We start from the raw sequence: 24,356 nt of genomic DNA, 5'->3' as shown, positions 1-24,356 counted from the left end.
ATTAGACCCCAATTTATTTAAGAAGTTGGTGCCTTTTAGACCTTAAAATGTCTATATTTAGATATTGTTTATAATAATATTTTAACAAAAGCCTATACATGTGCACATTATTTTAAAGCTTTAACCCAGTATACTAAATGTGTCCCATCATGTGCAATGATAAGGTAATGTACAGATACAAAGCAGTGAAGACAACAATATATATCAAAGTTCCTATGTAAGGTGACATATTTGATCAGCATACTACACCATACTGTACAGAGATGTCACTGAACCATGTCTTTTATTTCCAGCTGTCTGTCGCTACCCATTGGGTATGACTGGAAGGCAAATTCCAGATGAAGATATCACAGCATCTAGTCAATGGTCAGAATCAACTGCAGCCAAATATGGGAGGTAACTGGATAATATACAGTATATTTTTTCGTCAATTTGCAAACACATATGGGATTATTATATTACAGATTTAGGATTATTACACATATATTATTACACATATAGGGATTATTATATTACAGATTTAGGAGCATTAATATAAAGAACAGATTTCTATAAATTGCTATTTAGGGGAGTCCATCAAGAATATAAAGATAATCCTTTAACAGTCCCACCATGGGGAAATTCAGTGTGTTATAGCAGCATAGATAATACATGAAAAATACGAAATACAAAAGCTCCATGGTAGAAGCATTACAGTGAGAGTAGGTACTGATAAAAGGATAAAGGCAAAGAACATAGTGGGGGGAGGGGTATCACAACTTCAGGATCATTCAGGTCTCTGTCTGGAGTGATCTCTGCTTAGCTCGGTGTTGATTATTATACAGCCTGACCGTGGTTAGGAGGAAGGATCTCCAATAGAGCTCCTTCTCACACTTGAGGTGAAGCAGTTGGTCACTGACAGTACTGCCCAGTGCTATCACAGTCTCATACATGGGATGGAGTTATTCTCCAGCATGGAGCTCACCACAGACAGTATCCTTCTGTCACCCACCAGGGGGCTCCCAGGACAGAGCTGGACCTTCTAACCAGCCCATCAAGTCTATTCTTAACCCTGGCTGGTATGCTACTCCCTCAGAGGGCTAGTTCACACGAGGCACGGTATGGAGTATTTTGGTCCTGATTTTGACGGGGGAAGCCGTGTCAGAATCGGGACAAAATGCGCCTGCCACGACTGTCATGGCTTCCGATAGTCGCGGCTAACTGCTCCATAGTAGGTCCAAATGAATGGGCCTAGTCTGGAGGGTGCTGCTGCGAGGCGGACGCCAGGGCGGAATCTGCCTGAAGAAAGGGCAGCTTTCTTCCATGAGCGGCATGCTTCCCTTCTTGCCCCATGTGAATGAGCCCAGACTCAAATCAAATCTCCCTTATTCAGACTCTATATTGAATGAACATGTCCACTACATACTGTATTATATTTCTCAACACTATATTTTCCCCAAACCAACAGCAAACTTTTGCATATAATACCAGATTATAATACATATAGTAACTATACCAGGCAATAAAAAATAATATACGGTATTCATTACATGCCATTTGGGAGTAGCCAATATAAAATGCTGTATAGTATTTTAACATACTCATATAAAGAAACAGTGGCCCAGTAAAACAGCCAGGATTTCACATTTTCCAGATATAGGTGATGAATGAAAGGATTCATTAACCTCTACAATAGTGTAAAAATAATCTAGCTCTAGAGATGATGTAAAGCCATAGCATTTTACAAGCATGATAAAGTCTGGAATATTTCTATACTATTATGAAAAAATGTGTTTGAAAAGATGACAAATAGGTGACAAATATTATATGGAAACCATCTCACTTTAATTTTATTTTATGTCATATTTTATGTGTTATTTTCTGTTATTTGAAATGTTTATTGAAGTTTTTCATATCACAGAAAACACAGGTGAATGAAAAACAAATGTAGAAAACATCAAATTTTAGCTGCGTTCACTTTCTCCTAGGCTGGATTTAGAAGAAGGAGATGGAGCTTGGTGTCCAGAAATGCCAGTAGACCCAGAAGAACTGACTGAATTCCTCCAGATTGATTTGCGAGTCCTCCATTTCATAACCTTGGTAGGCACTCAGGGTAGACATGCAGGAGGACACGGAAATGAGTTTGCTCAGATGTTTAAAATCAACTACAGTAGGGATGGAACTCGCTGGATCTCCTGGCGAAATCGGCATGGAAGCCAGGTATAGCAATTCATGGTAAATTTTATACTATACACATATTGCACCAATATTTACACTTATGGTTAAAAAGGTGAAGATATAGGTTATGGCCTGTACAGGGTCAGGTGAAAGCCTCTGTCAAAAAATAATAGGAACCCCCTCCTAAGTAATGGTGTTATACAATGGGTGCCTATCTTAAAGCCTACTTTCAATTTTGAAGCAACTTCTTATAAATGACTCATACAGATGACTATAAAATAATGTAATATATGGTTTGTTTGTTTAAAAAAAAAAAAAAAATGCTTCCTTCTCCAGTCATCAGGCTGTAAGAGGACAGTAACTGATCTATCGTCTCATTTTTTACAATGGTAGAACATTGTCTTACTAGATAATAGAGTTAAAACAGTTCTTATGTGTCAGTGTAGTACAGCTTAGCAAATGCAGTATGCCAGTGTCCTTTCCAGCAGCCTATCCCTCCCCCCTTCTCCATAGAGTTATATGTAAAAATTAACTCAGTCTGATAATGAATAAAGCATTTTTTTTTTCTAATAAGATCTATTACAAGATCTATGTCCCCTGAAATTCTAGGAAAAACGCCTTGGGGACGGCCTACCACCGGTTAGTTTAAAACCCCATTCATTTCAATTGATTTTTATAACAAACTGCCGATGTCTGTATGCAGCCTCTCCACCGTGAAACCCCCTAAATTGACTGAGCTGCAACATAAGATATAGCTTGTTTTTTTGCAGGACATGTGGTACAGTTTAATAGCACTATTTAGGAATAGATAGTTTCTACTTTTACAAAGTAAAAACCCTTTTGTAGTAGCATCTTTTTCCATCAACACTTCCAAGACCTTTACTTAATTACAGTTACAGGAATCTATGTATTCCCCATGTGTACATCAGAATGACTTTTGTATAAAATAACACCTTGCTACCAGCAATACTGATGCGCCCGACGCGCTTTTCGCCACTGATGGCTTTGTCATGGTCTTTATGGCCCTATCTGGGTTTCCTCAATAATCGCACCATAATTCTAGCATGGGAAATGTAGTATTGCACAGCACTCACTGAAGTACAGAACTGAATCCACTCTTTAGTAGTTCTTTGCTCTGACTAATACTACCCATCCCAATACTGTACATTGCAGTCACAGTGCTTCCAGAATAGGGCCAAAAAGGCATAAACCCAGTGCCTCTGCAAGCTATTTCTGGCTAAGGCCCAATCTTGTGGAAATGCATTTTTTTTTGTTGCAGTTTTTTGAGCCAAATACACGAGTGTATTATGCAGAAGGTAGAAGTATAAGTAATTCCTAGACATTTCCCATTCCTTTTGTAGTCATTCTTGGCTTTTGCTAAAAAAAAACACAACAAAATCTGCAACAAAAAAGCTGCATTTCCTCAACATGGGGCCTCAGCCTGAGGCCAGGAACCTATGGCACATAAATGCCACGATTTGCCACCGCAGGAAATCGTAGCATTTTACAGTCAGGACAAAGTGGTTGGAATTCTAGCGAATCCCATGCCCACTTTGCGGTAAATACCACGATGCAGATACACCATGATTTCCAAAATTGCAGCATATCAATCATGCTTATGCAAACTCCGGTGGTTTCCCCATAGGTATAATTGTAACAAACTTTCTGTCTAAAGCGTTTTGGGAACAACCACAAAGCGCTGTCGCCAGGGTTTTTCCTGCAGCGCTTTTTGCTGCAGGACTTTCCGTGGGGCTTTAGACTAAAGCCGTGTTTTCAATAGAAAGCATTCCTCATACTCCTCAGGTTATTGTTGTTAAATGACAATTTCTAATGAAATAATTTATTCATTTACTTTTTCAGGTTCTTGAAGGAAATGTCAATCCTTATGACATAGTGTTAAAGGACCTGGAGCCCCCCATAATTGCCAGGTTTTTGCGTTTTATTCCAGTGACTGACCATTCTATGAATGTGTGCTTACGAGTGGAGCTGTATGGCTGTGTTTGGTTGGGTAAGAGTTTATGGCATCAAGCTTCTCTAGTTACTAATATTCTAATAATTTAGTGTTATTTATAATGCTTCAATTTAGTTTATTTGTTTCTGAGGCCGGGGGCCATTCTGACTAATCCCATACCCGAATTGCGAAAAATATCCACAGCGGTCATGCAGCGACTTCAAAATCCATTGCTTTTTTGTAAGTCTCAGCAGGTCAAATATACTTATGAAAAAACTGGCATTTTACATATAGGTATAACAAAATAAAAGTAATGTCTTGAAATACTATCTCGTGATACACATATTTAAACACGTCCAGTCAAGAGGAAAGGTAAGAGAGGACACACCGGTAGGCGTAGAACATGGACATATAATTTCACCCAGTTTCTACATTAGAGTATCAGAATAGTCGTGGATTGAGACACATCTAATCTTTTAGGCCAAACCCACGAGTTGTGGAAATGCTGTGTTTTTTGTTGCAGATTATGCAGCTTTTTATTGATCCAAAGTCAGGAGTGGATTTAACGTGAGGAAAATGTCTAAGAGCGTTCTTTATATTTCCCATTCCTTTTCAAGCCACTTCTGACTTTGGTCTTAAAAAAACCCACAAACTGCAGCAAAATCGGAACCAAAAACCAAAAAAAGCTGCGTTTCCGCAATGTGAGGCCTCAGACTTAGGCTGCCTGCACACGGAGTTTATGCTCCACTCATTCAGACACATATACACGAGTGCTTCAAAACAGATCCCATTCACTTCAATGTGCGTACACATTGAAATGGATAGGTTAAAAAGCCTCCCGTTGCTTTCAATGTGTGGTGCAGTAAGCCGGCACACATTGAAGTGAATGGAATCTGTTTTGAAGCGCTCGTGTATATGTGTTTGAATGAGTGGAGCGTAAACTCCGTGTGAAGGCAACCTAAATCAGTAGTACACCACCTTGTTCCTTCTGCATCCCCCTCTCCACTTTTTACAAAAGTGGGTGGTGCAAGAAGAAGAAGGAGCCTGGCCAGGGCAGGGACACCTCAGCCTTAAAGATTTACTATAAGGGTAAGTTCACACAGAGTTTTTTGGTCAGGGTTTTGAGGCTGTATCCCCCTCAAAACCCTGACCAAAAAGACGGCTCCCATTGAAATCAATAGGAGCTGCTCAGGTCTTTTTTCCGGGAGCCATTTCTTCTGGTTCCTGGAAAAAAGAAGCATGATGCTCATTCTTCAGGTCAAGTCGCCTTGCGATTCGGCCTGAAGACACTCCCTCCTCCGGACTAGGCCTATTCATTGGGCCTAATCCAGAGCAGAGTGCGTGGCTGGATGCCGGTGCAGTGCACCGACTTTCAGTCGCGGCTAGCCGGTTTTTGGATCGGAACCTGAGGCAGCCTCCGCCTCAGGTTCCGATCCAAAAATCCCGCGTGAACTTACCCTAATTAATACCCAAAGGCTAGCATGAGTTATACCTGAAATCTATGCCAGAGTGTCTTCTCAGATCAGTTGGGGACTCAATAAACACTGGCATACAGAACACCAGTATTGATAAAATTCCCACACTATATACTGCATTTTTTGGGTACATTTTTGTATGCCAAAATAAAAGTTGTTAATGCTTACAGCACACTTAGATTTTAGTATGATATTTTTGTGATAAAAAAATGGCAGTAGTTGTACCATTCCTTATGTATTTGGACATTTTTAACATTGTTTTTGTGTGCATGCATAGGGCCAGATTTACCATTGCTTTTATGACATAATTCCTGCATGCTTTTCCCTATTGTCCTGTTCACATCTGCTTTTGTATTCCATCCAGGGAGTGTCCGCATGGAGACCCCCCTCCCCCCCCCCCCCCCGTACGGAATACAAACGCTATTACAAGTGCTGTGCTGTAAAAGCACACAGACCCCATAGTCCGTGTGCTTGCTGCGTACTGCCAGCACAAATCATGCGGACATGATTCGTGCAGGCAGTGCGAGGCAAGCACACGGACCCCATTATAGTCTATGGAGTCCGTGTGCTTTGAATATGTTTGTATTCCGTTCACGGGGTCTCCATGCGGTCCTCTCCCAAGACAGAATACAAAATCAGATGTGCACAGGGCATATTTTCTACTTTTTTTCTTTTGCTTGCTTAATTAATTAATCTCTTCCTCCTTTTTTTAATGTTTTGCACCTCCTTTGTACTATCTAAATCATGCCAACATTTCAAGACAGTTTAAAAAAATAAATAAATGCCAAAGTCTTTCAGTAGCAGTCCTGCCTGGAGAATTGTGACAAATTTATTGACTTGAATGAGACATTTTGATACATTTATCGTTAAAAAAAACAAAACACACAAGTAAAAAATAAGTCATGAAACAAGTTGCATTAAAAAATCCTCTCATGATAAATCAGCCTCAGGGTCCATTCACATGGAGGAAAATGGTGAGGAATTTGGTGTGGAATTTTCCACACCGAAAAAAAGCCTCCGGGGGCATTAACACAGAGTAATATGCGGAGTTAACTTGCGGCAGAATCAGCGCTGATAAAAAGACTCCCATTGACTTCAATGGGTTCCGTTTAACGCGCGTAACAAATTTAAATCAATGGGTTAAAAAGCCTCCCATTGATTTCAATGTGTTATGCGCGTTAAACGGAACTCATTGAAGTCAATGTGAGTCTTTTTTTCAGTGCTGATTCTGCCACGAGTTTTTGTGGCAGAATCAGCGGCACCTTACTCCGTGTGAATGCCCCCCCATTGATTTCAATGGGTTCTGCTAGCTTTTTTTTTTCCACTAGCGGAAAATTCCACTAGTGGAAAAAAAGCTATGGGAGGCTTTTTTTTCATAGTGGAAAATTCCACACCAAATTCCTCACCATTTTCCGCTATGTGAATGGACCCTTTTCCTCCGTGTCAATGCACCCTCATAGTTTTTGCTACATTTTTTTCTGTGTTTCTTTTGCGATTATACCATAATACAATCTATAGGAAAATGCCAGATAAAAATTCCATGCCAAGGTATGAATCTTTTTTCTGAGGGGCATTTACATGCAGATAATTAATATAAAAGTGTACAGTAAATTCGTAAGAAATCTTCGACAAATACACCTCAAAGACATTGGGATTCCACTGCTGTTAAGGACAGGGCCCCATGTGACATAACCTTTAGTTTTTGACCATGGTAGAAATGCTGCAACAAAAACTGTGTCGTTTTATAGTCACTGCAAAGTGGATCTAGCAAACCCATTCACACATTGCAGAAAAATATGTGCACATGCTACAACTTACAAAATTGTTACAGTTTTGGAAATCGCAGCATGTGAATTCTACCTATGGAACCGCAGGTGGTTTCCCCATAGGTATAACTGAAACAGAAAGTCCACAGAGGAAAACTCTGTAGACTTTCTTTAAAAAGTACTGCGGGAAAACCCTCATGGGGTTCCCACCACGGTTTTCCAACAGCGTTTTTTTTTTTTTTTGTGTTGTCCATGTCCTGGAATTTTTGGGACTTTAAATATGTGCATGTCATAAATGCATCACAAAGATTACTACAGATAAACCAAACCTACTTTCCCTGCCAAATTGTGAGGGTAAGTTCATGCAGGGTTTTTTGGTCCAGCATCTGAGGTGGAGGCCGCCTCAGGTTCCGGACCAAAATACGGGTAGCCGCGACTGAATGCCGGTGCACTGCATTGGGATCCAGTCATGCACTCTGCTCCGGATTAGGCCCAATGAATGGGCCTAGTTGGCAGGAAGGAGTGTCTTCAGGCCAAATCGCGATGCGAAACAGCCTGGAGAATGAGCATCTCGCCAAGGGTAAGTTCACACAGGGTTTTTTGGTCAGGATTTTGAGGCTGTATACGCCTCAAAATCCTGACCAAAAAGACGGCTTCCATTGAAATCAATGGGAGCCGGTCAGTTCTTTTTTTTTCCGAAAAACCAAAAAACCCTGTGTGAACCCGGCCTAATGTGGTGAGACTTTTGTAAATGCCTTTAAAGTAGGCGTAAGCACATGACAAATCTTGTACACATAAAATAAAAAAAATAAAAATGACGTATAGAATTATGTATATCGTATACAATTAAAATGATTAAACTATTTATTATACATACAAATTGTCCATCACTGATACAGTTAAACAAATGCAATTCATACTTTGTTCCTGACTTTACGTTTAGATGGATTGGTATCTTATAATTCTCCAAGCGGTCAACAATTCCTCTTACCTGAGGGACAGATTGTTAACCTCAATGATACCATTTATGATGGAGCAGTTGGCTACAGGTGAGTTTTATTTTTGTCTGGTCAATTAGAGTATGTGAAGTAATAAGGATGTCATTATATATGCTGTTCTCACTGGTACTAACATAAGGGCTTTTTGTTTCTATGCCAATGAAAATGACTAACATCATTCAAAAATATGGTGTATAAAAAAAAAGGTTACCTGCATTCACATAAACAGGTTTCAGCTGTGAAAATCGGCCTGAGTGTTGACCAAGTTTATAAATATCATTGAAGTCAATGGGAGTCTTGGGACCATTCACACGGAGTAAACGTGCGTGTATTTTGGCAAAATACATGTGTAAAATACACGTGTATTTTGATGTGTATTTTGTTGTGTTTTTTTTACACATGTATTTAGCCAAAATACATGCATGTTTACGTCAAAAACCAGCGCCCCACAACGTAAAAATGCAACGTTTTATATTACCTGCAAAGTAGATGAGCTTTTGGATAAAAAAAAATCTGCAATGTTTTTGCAAATTGCAGTAGGTCAGTTATTCCTACAGATACCCTGGAATTTTCTGTACAGGCATAATAGAAGCAGAAAGTCTGCAGAGGAAAATTCCGCGGACTTTCTGAGAAAAGCTCAGAAAAACCCAATGCATTTCTGCTGCGGTCTTTTCTGCAGCGCTTTTTGGCTGTGACCCACTAAGTGGGATCTTAGCTGTAAATTGTTAAAGGGGTATTCCCACGTTGCATACTCACCAGTCTTCGTTGCTGTAAATTCTTCTTTCTTCCGGCTTTGTTGCGTCATTGGTGGGCGGGGTTTACATATGCAAAGCCAGCGGCGAGATGCCGCTGACCTTGCGTGCACGCTCATAGCTAGTGAGACCAGTGTAGCCTTCACAGTGCGACTACAGACCTGGCATCTGCTGTAATAGAGAGGCAGATGCCGGGGAGTGTAGACGCCGGCACAGATGCCTGCAACATCGCTATGTGCCTGCCCTGCATGAAGCCAGCAGCGGCAGGAGCTCCTGTTATTCCGCTCCTTCGCCCGCCCCCCCCCCCCCCCTCTGGAATAGCAGCATCGCTCCTGCCGCTGCTGGCTTCATGCAGGGCAGGCACATAGCGATGTTGCAGGCATGTGTGCCGGCGTCTACACTCCCCGGCATCCGCTGTAATAGAGAGGCGGATGCCGGGGAGTGTAGACGCCGGCACAGTCTGTATTGGCGGTCCCTTCCCCCCAAAGGGTAAACTACCCCCCCCCTCCAGGCTCGCTCCCGTGTACTTAGCCCCTCCTCCCTCCCCCCTCAGAGCAGCAGATACATCACTTGACTTATGACCAGATAAGTCAAGGGATGTGTAAAAAAAAAAAATGAATAAAGTAAGATAGTGGACAAACAAAGCTGTTTTGCTGAAGCAGTGTATTTAGGAAAAGTCTTACAGCCACATTATCAAGCAGTATAGATAGGATCCTTGTGATGGGACAACCCCTTTAAGGACATGGTGCCCTGTATTAATTGTAGTACGTTGTTAAAAGGCAGGGACTGCTAGCAGCATAGATAACTGTATTCCTAGCAGTCCCTCTCCCGACATACTGTTGAGGTAAGTAAATCCGGTAAATGCAAGGATCAAGTTTCCCGGCTGAAACTCTTTCATGTGAATTTGGGATTACAGTTAGTTCACATTAGCGTTTAGGGACACAATCCTCCATTCCGCTTAAAATATGCTGAGAAAAAATTCCTGTAAGCAGGCAGGTAAGCTGGGGCCCCATGTACAAACCACAGCTAAAAAAAGAAATACAGAAAAAAAAAAACTGGGAAAACACATTGTCTTTTTGTTGCATTTTTCTATGAAATTTCCACAGGTACATATTGCAGAAAAAAACACTGGAAAAGCCGCATGTCAGTGAGTGGATGGGATTAACCAGAAACACCATGGGAAAAATCGAGGCGTTTTACAGTATAGGCAAAGTGGATGGGTTTCTAGCAAATCCTATGCCTACTTTGCGGTAAAAATCGCTGTACGGACACGCCACGATCTCCAAAACCAGCGTGTTGTGCTGCGCTTTATTGCTGCGGGAGGTGCCATGGGGCCTTAGCTAAAATTCTGCATTTTTTTCTGCTGAGTTTCCGATATTTCATTCACTTGGTTGTTCTTGTAAAACTTTTGTTTATTTAAATCACTTCAAGCTTGGAGAGATATAAGCTTGGTTCATGCAGTTACTGTCTAGTGGGCCGTATATTACTGTGGTTTCTTGGTTTCTTTCAGGGTGGTGTCTGTGTATCATGTGACTTACAGTTTCATAGCCAACTTGACTCCTAGACCCTAATTTGTATAAACATGAACATCTTTACATCTTTGGAATAGCTGTATGGATTTGGATAATCAAAACACCAACATTTTTTAGGGTGACATCACATATAAGATAAGGTATATGGGCTTTGCAGACACAATGACAGGTCCTCTTTAACATGAATAAAAACATATGTGTAATGGCACCCTAACCTTTTATATTGTGTACTGCTTTATTGTATGTGCACAAATCAGATATCATCAAATCTCATCCACATATTACTGAAAAAAATCAGCACAGATTTTGAGCCAATTTTGAGAAAAAAGTCCACAGAGGAAACCTATGTTGCTGCCACCATTTTTGCTGCAGCCCACTATATGGGGCCTTAGCCTTAAAAAGATTAAAAACAAAAAATAGTAATAGATACTAAGTAAATACATGTGATTGAATGTTTTGTAAAGTCAAGAACTAACAAGTAGATATGGGCTACTAGTGTTGAGCGAGTAGTATTCGATCGAATACCTCACCGGCATAGGAATGCGTGTAATCGGCCGAACACCAAGGGGGTAAACGCATTGAATATTCAAAGTGTTTAACCCCTTGGTGTTCAGCCACTTAAACACATTCCTATGACGGCGAGGTATGTGATCGAATACTACTCGCTCAACACTAGTTACTACTATACAAATACTTACATTTTTATTTAAAGGGGCAATCTGCTCTATGGCTGTTCAAAGGGATTCTATCACTAGAATTCCTTTTTACACTAAATACATGTAGGAATAGCCTTAAGAACGGCTATTCTTCTCTTACCTTTATTATTCTATTATTAAAATCCGCGGAGGAAAACTCTGTGAACTTTCTCTTCAAAGCGCTGCGGAAAGAACCGCAATGCGATCACACAGCGGTTCTTCCCGCAGCGCTTTATCACTGCGTTTACGGCCCGTGGGGCCTTATCCTAAATGAGTTTTCTCAAAGCACTGGGGACGTCCCCAGTCCTGCTTGAAAACTCTCCAGCGACGGCCTCTGTCTTATTCTCCGCCTTCTTCTCACATGCTCTTCTCTTTGTTCCAAAGCGCTGACTGCACATGTCCATTGGCCATTTTCCTGTGGCCCATCCCGTTTGGTCATGCGGAGTTGGCGCTTTGTAATGAAGAGAAAAGAGCACGTGAGAAGAATCAAGGCTATTCCTACATGTATTTAGTGTAAAAAGGAATTCTAGTGATAGAATCCCTTTAAGCCTTTATTAGTGGTGGTGTTATGCTACTAATAGCTCCATTATGGTTACAATACATTTCTCTCTGAGACAGTTTACTTCTCTTCACTTCCTTTCCCTCTGGCTCCTTATACACAGAAAACTGTAGATTATACAGTATACAATATAGCTACAATATGCCCTGTCAGAAGTAATAGTAAAATAACATAAAACAAATACGAAAAGCCCAAATGAACATACTGTAGGAGATCCAGAGACACTGGACTCCAAACACAGGTTATGATCTCGCTGCAGATTCTCTGATAGCTACAGGGCCTATTAGTTATAGACAGTACAGTTCAGCAGGGCATGATGACAACTAACCTCGCCTGACCCCACTACTACATACTGAAACTGCCAGGTCTGACTCATTGGCATATGTCCCATCACATCCCATATTACAGAGCCAAAAAACATTCTCTAGAGAAAGATATCTCAATACTGTACAGACACATCAGCATCATAGATTGTTTTATGCTACATCATGGCCTAACTTTGTCCATAAGGTGCCAATTCATGGGAACTTGTTTGCCTTGTTTATATCTATAGTGTTATAACAGTTTTTGTAATAATAACCAATGTGAATAAATTCCCAGAATTTACAAGATGTTATATTTTGTGTAAAGCCGCATCAATTAGAAACCTGATAAACAAAGTAGCTGCATGCAAATGTATTCCATGTTCTGGCATTATTCATTAATAACTCAATTTTATATCCTTTTTAGCATGACGGAAGGACTCGGTCAACTGACTGATGGGGTATCTGGGCTGGATGATTTCACTCTGACTCATGAATACCACATGTGGCCTGGATATGATTATGTTGGTTGGAGCAATGAAAGCTTCCCTACTGGATATGTCGAAATCATGTTTGAATTTGACCGAATAAGAAATTTCACAACAATGAAGGTCTTTCTAATCCTTAACATACATTTAATGTATTATTTCTATATAATGTAATAATACTGTCATTATGACAGAGTTACATTGTAACAATTGAAGAGCATTATGTGATTGTGATAAAACAATGTAGTGATATAAAACATATTTTTGTTAAAATGTAACCATTTACACAGCTAGTGAAAAAATAATATAACTAACTATAAAAGGGAGTCTGACAGCACCAAAAATGTTCCTTATAATACCCAGAGCTTAAAAAAAAAAAAAAAAAGTTTTCTAGGGGAGATCTCCTTAAGGTACAGACACATCAGCATCATATACAGCGCTATAACTGTTTGTAGAATGGCCACTTGATTTTGATGAAAAACTGTTGTTTATGCTTATGCAAGTGAGCTAATAGTACATCGGGGCATGGTCTAGGGTGGCTGAGCTTTGCCTTCTTGCTCCTTCCAACAACACTGACGTCATCGGAACTTTTGCTAGGAGGGCTACTGAGCAAGAGAAAGATTTTACTGGAATGCTCAGCCACCAAGAACAGACCCCAAATGCACTCAGCTCATTTGCATAGGAATAAAAAAGTTTTTTTCATCAAAACCGAGCAGCCATTCTTCTTGCATTTAGGATAAGGCTGAATGCCAAAAAAAAACACTGCGTAAAAGACTGCGGCAGAAACGCTGCAGATAAAAACACCTTAGAGCAAAATAGTGTTTTTTGCAATATATTTAATAAGTCAATGAGGGTAATGCATTAAGAGTGATGGTTAAGGTGCCAATCTTAAAATGATTTGCCCTTGAGCAGAATGTGCCAAATTTATGAAGAGACTTATGAATTTTGCTTCACTCTCTAGTTATCTAGTGAGCACTACAAGTGACAGAAGTGACAGAAGTATATATTACCGGAACTTCTGTGATCTCACATCCTTGACAGTTCTTATATTTTAATGGAGCTAAAGCCCCATTTGCCTGCCATTAATGAACGGCACAGACGGTGCGCGGACGAAACACCTGTGTGCCACCCGTGCACTGATCTTGCTTCATTTAATGAATAGGAGCCACAGTACCAGGGCCACAAAAATCAGACAAGAATAGGACCTGTTCCATATTTTGTAGCAATTCACAGTCATGTGTACGGGCCCATAGAAATTAATGGGTCAGTGTAGCAGAAAAGCACTGTGGGAAAAACCACTGTGGAAACACAGTGTTTTTTCCTGCAGCGCTTTTCACAGAAAGTCTGTAGAGGTCTCCTCTTTCTGCTTCCATTACACCTATAGGGAAACCAACGACTTTTCTGTAGGTATATTGACTTGCTGCGGTTTACAAAACTGCAACGGTTTTGGAACCGGATTTACTTAGATGAATTTCTAGATTTTTTTTAATACCTGAAAATACAAATTCAGCTGTAAAAACTTTTTCTCTTAATCTTTGTAGGTTCACTGCAATAACATGTTCTCAAAGGGTGTGAAGATCTTCAAAGAAGTGCAGTGTTTCTTTAGATCAGAAGCAAATGAATGGGAAGCAAATTCTGTCATTTCAGTCTTGATAATGGATGATGCCAATCCCAGTGCCCGCTATGTTACTGTGCAACTTCATAACCGTATGGCGAGAGCTATCAAGTGCCAGTACTTTTTTGCAGACTCTTGGATGATGTTCAGCGAGATCACCTTCCAGTCTGGTAAGTAATCAGAACATAATCTGCTATCAAAGGTCCTTACACAAAGTTTATAGAGATCTCTTGTTCCACTGGTAAATTTTACTTTTCATCTCCTGCACTCATGTTCACCAGAAGGAAGCCTCAGTGAATACACTGGTATATGTGAACATACCATTAGTTATACTGAATTCTTTTCATAATACTTCATAATAATTCTTTTCTATACATAAAAGTATTTCATCTTGTTTTACCAATATGTTTTCTTGATGTCAACAGATGCTGCCATGTACAACAATACATTAACTCCTCCACGGCCAGCTAGTGTTCCAACTACATATGGTATGTACATGCAAGTAAGGCTGGATTCATATCTGCGTTGGGGTCTCCGTAGGAGACACTACCGCAGATTCCACCTAAAATTTGCAGAAAGAAAAGTCCTGCAAAGAGGACTTTTCTCTATGCCAGTTTGAATATAAGGGAGCCTTCACACGGAGTAAACGCGCGTGTATTTTTGTAAAAATACACGTGTAAAAATAAGACTCCTTTTGACTTCAATGACATTTTACAGGCGTATTTTTACACGTGTAAAAAATATAATTGAAGTCAATGGGAGTCTTATTTTTACACGTGTATTTTGCAAAAATACACGCGTGTTTACTCCGTGTGAAGGCTCCCTAAAAACGGCAGTAACTGAGTGGAAATCTGGCGGACCCCATTATTGTTTATGGGGTCTATGGATTTCTCACCAGTTTTAAGCGGACAGGGTGTCCGTTGTTCGGGTCCTCTTGCGGATCCAAACGTGAACCTAGTGTAAATGTTATCTCATAATTGTCAAGAAAAACACTGTTGGGTAAAGATAGTTCAGAGAAGAATGAAAAAATAAACATTGAATCACACTTCATCTTTAAATGAGTCTGCCACCAAAATCCAGCATCAGTCAACCCCACAGATAATAGATTAGGATCGCCTGAATCAAGCTATGTTTTAACCTTGTGGATCGTGTCTCTATTGCCAAGATATCGCTGTAATTTGTAAAAGAGCTCTCTGGAGCAATGAGGGTGTTGCCACTTACTTTTTTGAAGAAACACTAGGGCACTGATCAGAGAAATATACATTTCTCTTTTTACATTTAACACACTGTTTCTCCTTCATCTCTGTTCCAAAAATATTCACTCACTCTGAAATTTCTGCTGAATCTGTTGTCAAAGACATGTCACCTCTCTGAAGCGTTCACCATATGGTGTAGATAATTTTCATGACACAAAAATGCTTAATGTGTTTATATGCATTGTTATACAATATGTATTCTAAGAAAAGGGGGGATGAGAAGGGGGGATGACTTGATCTTTTACATTTAATTTTTTTTTAAACATATGTATTTTTTTGCCTTCCTAGGAGGCTGAACCTGTTTGTTCCATATTACTATATTGCAGTTTTTGGTAAAATTCCTGCATTACTCACTGAGGTCTTCCACAGGCAGGTCTCAAGAGTCATATTGTGGTAGAAGGCCTAGGAAATAGAGATAAGTGAATCAGATCATAACAAACGGAAGTTAATCCAAATATTCCAAATTCAGATGCAGGCGCGACATGTTTTGGGGTAAATAATTATAGTCTGGGGTCTTCACAGACACTAGTTTAATAGAGGGAGGACCAGGGGAGGTGAAAAAAAAATGTATAAATGTATACTCCCTTTTCGTTACCTCTTTTGGGCCTCCTCATGGCATCCTTTGATTGGGTCTCAGCGGTGACATGAGCACACTGACATTTTGTATATAAGGGAGCCTTCACACAATCTAACAGTGTGCTCATTCTGATCGTAAAAACACGTTCAGAATGAGCGCGTAAAAAGCAGCCCCCATTGACTTGAATGGGAGCCGGCATACGTGCGCTCCCCATTGAAATCAATGGGAGGCTTTTTTCCCTATGCTTTCAATGTGTTACGCTCGGAAAAAGAAGCGAGATGCTCACTGTTCAGGCCGATTCGCCTCACATTTCGGCCTGAAGACATTCTCTCCTCTTGACTAGGCCTATTCATTGGGCCTAATCCGGAGCAAAGTGCGCGGCTACCCTGTGTGAACTTACCCTTAGGCTTAGTCTAGCAAGCCGTACCCAAAAAGCGCAGAGTTTTCCTCTGTAGACTCTGTCCCTATTATATCTATACGGAAAATGTCTGCATTTCCATAGTTATAGTTAACATACTGCGATTTACAAAAAAATGATTTTTTTTCCTGCATATGTGAATCTCATTCAGTTTGCTGATTCTGTAAGGCCACGGCCCCACGTGGTATAAACACTGCAGGGAAAAACATGGCGGTTTACAGTCCCTGTATAGTGGATGGGATTCTGGCAAATCCCATCCCCATAGTGAAAGAAAATACGCGCTGCAGACACTCTGCAATTTCCAAAACAGTTGTGGTTTTGGAAATCGCAGCATGTCATTTATACCTACGGAAATACCTATAGGTATAATGGAAGCAGAATGTCTGCAAAGGAAACCTCTGAACTTTCTGTGAAAAGTGCTATGGGCATGCAATGCATGGCCGCTGTGGTTTTTCCTGTAGTGCTTTTTTGCTGCAGAGCGCTACATGGAGCCTAAGCCCTAAAAAGGAGCCAGGCATGAGGATAAGCCTTCTGTGTAAATAGGGAGAGACTTGTCAATCTGCATTTCTGCAATGTGGGACCTTAGCCTTATGCTAGGTTCACACTGGCGTTCTGGTCTCCGTTATTCAGGTCCATTAGGGTCTCCGTCTTTCGCGTCCCCTGATTAAAAAGTGTTAACCTGTGGAAACCCACAGACTCCATAGACTATAATGTCAAAACAGACATTGATAGAACCATGTGAATAGAAATATCAATTGACATACATGGGTTCCATAATGGCCATTTGAGTAAGTCTTGCCTGTGGATTTGCATGGACGAATAAGGACGCTGGTCCATGAAAAATGGCACGGTCTTATGTGAGTTTACAATGGACTGGACTTGCATTCAGCACTGACATGCTCAGTTGAATAACTATATACAAATCTTTATCCATCAACCCTCAGTCCATACTAATACATTCACAACTAGCTTTCTATTTGTTTGTGTCCTGCATAAAACACGCCCATTTGAAGTCAATGAGGCAGATTTATTAACATGGTCTAAAAGAAAAATTGTCTTAGTTGCCCATAGCAACAAATGACAGCACAGTTTTTGTATGCTTTCGTATGTATTCTGCTCTGAAAAATTAAAGCTGCACTGTGATTGGTTGCTATGGGCAATTACAGCCAGGGGTGAACCTCGGCTTTCTGCCGCCTGAAGCGGCATCAGAAAGCCGCCCCCGCGGAGCTGAGGGGGCTTGGGTCACAATAAAGGGGTGGGGCCAAGCGGAAGGGCGGAGTCGAATGGAAAGGGGGCGTGGCCGAGCGGAGTGAGCGGCGTTCGCAGGCAGGGAGAGGATCTGCTCTCTGCCTGAGTGTGAGGGGCGGCCGCTGGAGCAGCGCTGCGTCCAGCAGGGCCGCCCCAATACACCGCTCGCTTCCTGTGTGGGGCTGCAGACACGGTGACGCTAAGCCAGTCCAGGACAGCCTGTCCTGGACTGGCTTAGGTCAGCAAAAATGCGCCCTCCCGAGGCTCTGGCATAGCGCCGCCTGAAGCAGTCGCTTCGGGTCGCCTCATGGGAGGTGCGGCGCTGATTACAGCTAAGGCCTCACATTGCAGAAAAGCAGCTTTTTGGCTACTGTAGGAAACAAAGTAGAAAAAAGAGTGTTTTAAGTTAAGGCCCATGCAGTGAAAATGTAATTTACTGTATTAGATGTGTGGATTGTGCCAAGGATTATGTAGGGTGTACATCTAAAACCTTAAAAACTTGCATCTTGGAACATCTAAGAGACAGTAAAAAGTTAACAGCAGAAAATGTGTCAGGAGCCGCGAAACACTTTGCCTTAATTCACAAAGGAAATATAGATTCTTTGCGGTTTTTTGGTATAAAGAAGTTAGAAGACAGTCCAAGAGGGGGGAATAAAAAAGAACTTCTTTTACTGTTACTGTTTTGTATACCCTTTTTTAATATGGTATACTAAAAGTAAAATTTTAAGAGAATTCAGGAGTGCCGACCGATCTTTGAAACAGTACATGAGAAAAAAGAGCGTTTTACGTTAAGGCCCATGTAATGGACCACAGCCAAAAAGTGCTGTGGGAGAAACCACATTGTGTTTTTTTCCACAGCCCTTTTCACAAAAGTCCACACCGTTTTTGAAATCGCAGCATGTCAGCTGCAGATATTTTTTGCATTGTGTGGATTAGCCAAGTTGCCATCTACTTTGTAGGGACTGTAAAAAATGTGGTAAAATTGCAGCGTTTATGTTACTTAGGGCCCCGGCCTTAGGAAAATATGCTGTTGAATTTTCCTGATGGGTATTCAGAAGCATGGCCATTTTGAGCAGGTACTGCATTTTGATTCTGCTTTTACATACAATTTGTTATATCCGAAAGTAGGACTGGATCCAATGACTCAAGACCCACACCAACAACTGTACCCACTATTAGCTAAAAATAATTAGCACAGGAAGCCTAATACATGCAAGTGGTACTATATTTTGATTTAATAGGAAGTGAAAAACAGAGCATCTTAGTTCTCACACTGTTCTGCAGCATCGGATTTGGGAAACATGAATGTTAAGGTGTTATTGTTTATTTAAATACGCCATGTCCTGGAATGGTCTCTGAATAAAAAATGTAGCATATGTTCTGGAGGCTGGAATCACACATGCAGGGGCCCCACGTAGCACAAAAACGTCAGCGTTTTACAATACCTACAAAGTGGATGGTGTTCTGCCTATCCCATACACACATTTCACACATTTTTGAAAGCTGTGATTTCAAAAAAAGTTTCATTTTTGTAAATCACAGCATGTCAATGACATCTATGGAAATGCTGGATTTTTCCGTATAGGTATATTTGAAGCAGAAAGTCAGCAGAGGAAAACTGTGTGGACTTTCTGTGAAAAGCACTGTTTGAAAAACCATAATGCTTTTCCGCCATGTTTTTTCCCGCAGTGCTTTTTGGCTGCAGCTCGCAACATGGGGCCTTAGTCTAAAGCTGTTTTAGTTGCAATTTTAGCCAGGCCCGGGAGTAGTTTCAACAGAAAACAAAAGGAAAAGTCCTTCCCTTCATTCATTAAAAATCTTTTAATCCATTTCTATCTATGGCTCAAATAACTCTATCAAAATGAGAATAGGTGAATATTTCCACCTCAGACATATAGGGCCTATCAACAGAATTTTCCATAAGGCTACATTCACATGAATGACCTTGTGACATCTGGGTTTTTTTTTAGCAGATATCACCTGACATTAAATTCCAAAACTCCAAAACCAGTGGGACCATCCACGAGACGAGAATTGAGATAGTCAACATGTACAATGATCTGGGTGCGCTCCTCAATAATAAGTTGCACTGCACTGATCAAATTAATGCACTGTACATAAAGGGGCACAGTCCCTACTTAGGAGTCTGAGGCCTTTGAAGTCCAAGGGGCACTTCTTAGGGCCTTTTTCAACTCTGTAGTGGCATCCGCCATCTTCTTCACAGTGGCCTGCAGGGGGGATAGCATATCAATCAGGCATAGGAATAGGCTCGACAAGCTGATTAGAAGAGCCTGGGGAGCCCTGTGGACCCAGTTCAGGTGGTGGGTGACAGAAGGATACTGTCCATGGTGAGTTCCATTCTGGAGAACAACTCCCATCTCATGTGTGAGACTGTGATAGCACTGGGCAGTACTGTCAGTGACCGACTGCTTCGCCCCAAGTGTTAGAAGGAGCGCTATTGGAAGTTTTTCCCCCCTGCTGCGGTTTGGCTGTACAACCAACACCAATATCCCTTGTGATAGCTCTTCTACTACCTTTTTTTTTTTTTTTTTTAAATCTGTACCTCCAGCCTCTGCAATGCCTTTACATTGGAGCTTTTGTATTTGTATATTGCATTATCTATGCTGCTGTAGTATATTGACTTTCCTCATGGTGGGACTATTAAAGGATTATCTTAACTTATCTTGAATTCAATGTCAGTGAGTGGAGGACTAGTCACATGACCGTTATCTATTAAAATATAAGTCATGTCCATTTTCATGGATCCCTCTATACACTACACTGAAATGTATAGAGTAGTTGATCCGTGAAAACCAATGCTCTTCGGGTGCAAGATGTCCATGAAAAATGGGCGTTTTACACAACTGTTTTGCACCTCTTTCATGTGAATCTAGCCTAAGGCTTAAATGGGTATTCCCATGAATATAACCTTTTGTAAATTTGTAAATAATTAAAAGTTAAATATGTTTGCAAATATAAATAATTTAACATTTTGCAGAGTTTAAGATTTCCTCTATCTTATCTTATCTTGATCGGTTGCCAGTGGATATGACCAACAGTGCACAACTTTTCTAAAGTCAGAAAATCAGTCGTGATTTCCTTATTATGGCCAAGATATCTTCTGATACATGTAGTGTCCCTTCCCTACTCAGCAAAAATAAGAAAATCATAGCTGGGTTCCTGACAAGTCCTAGACCATAGAAAGTTTCTGCATCTGTGGTCATATCCATTGGCCACCGATCAAGACAACAGCCTGTCACCACTAAGATGGTTAAAGAAAATCTTTAAAAAGCTGCAGAATTTTTAACTACTTATATTTGTAAAAATGTTTAACTTTTAATCATCTACAAATAAAGATATGGATATGTTCATGGGAATACCCCTTGAAGATACATATGATAGTAATTAATGGCTGTATGATATCCATTTTTTTTTAATGGACATCACATGGCAGCATTAAATTCAAAGTCAATGAAAGGAGGTTATTCACATGACCATTATTTTGGGGGTATGTTATAACGGACCATCAAAATCTAGGTTATGTCCTAGTTTTCACTATCCCTCCATACATTCAAGTGTATAAGGGATCTGTGAAAATGGGTTCTCCTTGGGTTCAAGAGGGCCATGGAAAATGGACGTTTTTCACAGCCGTTTTGCACCTTGGTGGAATGAATATAGACTAAGGCCTGACACTGGGGAAGAGAAGGTTTTTTTTGTTTTGCTTTTTTGACCCAATGTCAAGTGTGGTTTGTAAAGGAATAGGAAATATAGAGGAAGTTCTTGTACCTTCCCTTCTGTTAAATCCACTACCGGTGTTAGCGCAAAAAATGCTGCAAAATCTGCAACAAAAAAGCAGCTTTTCCATAATGTGGGGGCTTTAGCCTAAATGTGTGATGGATTCGAGTCTCATTGTTGACACCAACACCCTGTGGATTTGACAAAAATATCTAAGATCGGGATTCCCCTTTAACATTCCAAGCCTATAGAAATTTCTTGTAAATGTTTAGCATGAATTCTTCCTTACTAATAAACTGTAATGATATTATTATATATTATTCTCTTCTTAGACCCTACTCTTAAAATAGATGACAGCCATACACGCCTTCTGATTGGTTGTTTAGTTGCCATCATCTTCATACTAGTGGCAATTATTGTGATTATTCTGTGGCGACAGTTTTGGCAGAAGATGCTAGAGAAGGTATGTTTTATCTAGATCTGCTATTAGTACAAATGTATTATTAATTGAATTGATATGATTTTGTAAAACCATTTGAAATGTGTAAAAACTAAATCCTAAACACAATTGTTTCAAGCTTTATTCACACAATCATGCTAAAAACAGTCATGAAACATTTGCTGCAGGACGCTACTTGGGGCTGTAGCCTAAGGGAGCAGTCACATGGAGTAACGTGGCGCTGATTCTTACACAATAACTCACATAAGAATCAGTGCTACAAAACAGAATCCAGTTGATTTCAATGGGTTTCGTTTAATGCACGTAACACATTGACCACATTGAAATGAATGGGAGGCTTTTTAACCCATTGATTTCAATGTGTTACGTGCATTAAATACAACCCATTGAAGTCAATGGGATTCTGTTTTGCAGTGCTGATTCTTACGCGAGTTATTGTGCAAGAATCAGCGCCACATGACTCCTTGTGAATACCCCCTAAAAGGTGAAAATTGGTCTGATGCATAAAAGGTTAATCTTGATTACTTAACATATTCATTAATGAATGGCGGGCCCCGTGGCGAACTTTTCAACCTTCCTAACCGACACCAACAACCTTGACCAACTGACCCCCCCCGCCGCATTCCTGCGCGCTCTATTTTGCCCCATAGTGGCCCCTGCACACAGTATTATGCCTCATAATGAACACCCATGAACAATTATTATACTCTGGGGTCTTTTCAGACCCCAGAGTATAATAATCGGAGACCCAGGGAAGGAGAATACAAACATAAAAAAAAACAAAAAAAACCATTGCTAAATTGAAAAAATATTCAAGACGAACCGCGCTTCTTATAGATCTTTATGAGAATTCGGTGATGTTTTCGTCATAAGAGTATATGCACTCCAATTTGTATGCTGAGTATCTTGGCAGCGTATCAGCTGTTCCGACACACTGTCGGTGGGATATAATAGAAGATCTTTTTGGAATAAATACCAAGAACAGTCGCTGATCGCGCTCACTCAGAAAGGACAGGTGACTTGATATAAGGTAAGTATTTATTCAGAAAATGACGCGTTTCGGGGTATCGGAACTATACAATTATTCCACCCCTTCTTCAGATCTAAAAATATATACAAAAAAACCATATTCACTAAAAACTGTATTTTTTTGGTAATTTTTTTAAAAATAAAAGATCAAAATTCCCATTAATAAATATATATGCAAATTGGTTAGAAATAAATTTGACACAAATCGTATCTTTCATTTTTTTAGAGGAACAAAAATAAAACAAACATGGGTATAATGTGATAACCTCCTGTCTTGTTAGAGTAAAAAGGAAAAACTGTTCATCTGTCCACACAATAGATACAATCTATCTGATAGTGATAAAAAGTGGTTATTACCTTGATTTCTTGGCTGAGCAGCATGCAGTGATGACTGCACACAGCAAGGCGTCTTTTTAAATGTTAAAAAACCCGCGAAATTACCGTGGGCTTCGTGCCGGCCCTCGCTCCCATCGCGAGGCCGGCAGTTAGCGCATGCGTTCTTTTAGAGCAGCGCAAGGATACTAGTAATTTCTATACTCAAAGAGACACACATCGATGTTCCGAATGATTTACGGAACTTCCCGATGTGCTTTCCTGGCTGAGCGTTGTTATTTACAAATACTCGCGCTCATCAAACGTCTCTTGCGCATGCGCTCCTGTGTTTTCCAACGCGCGTGCGCTTCAGGAGCACAGGGCAGCCGAGAGAATCTCTCGGCTGGTATGTACTCCACGCGCACGCGCCCTTGCGACGCACTTCGGAGACATGACGGACTCGACAGAGCCGTCGGAAATCTCCGAAGGCGTCGCAACTCAATTCAATGGGTGCTGCTAGGAGACATCTATTTGTTGTTGCATTGTGATGTACTTCGAGGGACCCGACAAACTCCGAGAGTTGCCGAGAACAACCGAAGGCATCGTGCCTCTATTAGATCGAAAGATGCTCGAAACATATCAACTTGCTGGTACATTTCAACTATATATAAACCTTAAAATGGTCAAAAATAGAGAGGATTATTAATGTTTATTCTATTTCTAAACTATGTTACTATCACCTACCCGTTCACTAGAAATTGTATATTAGAAAGATTTATTAAAACCAATTTCCTCCTACTTAAAACAAATCCTGTTACATATGACAACTATTTCTCAATTTATACTAATTCCCTTGCCTCGTTTAGCCCTCTAGGGGATAATGTATTTAATTTAAAGATCCAAAACATTTCCCTCCTTCTGAGTTTTTCAAAACGATTAAACTCAGTGCTTGGGATCTGCTCAATAACGGAAACCTGAAATTTTTCAAAGTTACAATTATGTACTTCATATGCATGTTTTGACAGACTATG

The 24,356-nt window shown here is 40.4% G+C and overlaps 1 protein-coding gene across 1 annotated transcript in view; it reads left to right on the top strand.

Annotated features, from left to right (window-relative positions):
* Positions 1-24,356, top strand: part of DDR2 (discoidin domain receptor tyrosine kinase 2) — a 91,804-nt gene that overhangs the window by 46,821 nt on the left and 20,627 nt on the right. The window contains exons 4-11 of the mRNA XM_075286695.1: positions 294-396; positions 1,968-2,199; positions 4,018-4,165; positions 8,293-8,398; positions 12,615-12,798; positions 14,217-14,460; positions 14,716-14,778; positions 21,857-21,987. Coding sequence (XP_075142796.1) covers positions 294-396; positions 1,968-2,199; positions 4,018-4,165; positions 8,293-8,398; positions 12,615-12,798; positions 14,217-14,460; positions 14,716-14,778; positions 21,857-21,987 — 1,211 coding nt within the window. The remainder of the gene's footprint in view (positions 1-293; positions 397-1,967; positions 2,200-4,017; positions 4,166-8,292; positions 8,399-12,614; positions 12,799-14,216; positions 14,461-14,715; positions 14,779-21,856; positions 21,988-24,356) is intronic.

This window comes from Leptodactylus fuscus, chromosome 9 (assembly GCF_031893055.1).
Source record: "Leptodactylus fuscus isolate aLepFus1 chromosome 9, aLepFus1.hap2, whole genome shotgun sequence".
Classification (NCBI taxonomy): Eukaryota; Metazoa; Chordata; class Amphibia; order Anura; family Leptodactylidae; genus Leptodactylus; species Leptodactylus fuscus.
This window is presented reverse-complemented; position numbering and strand designations above follow the sequence as displayed.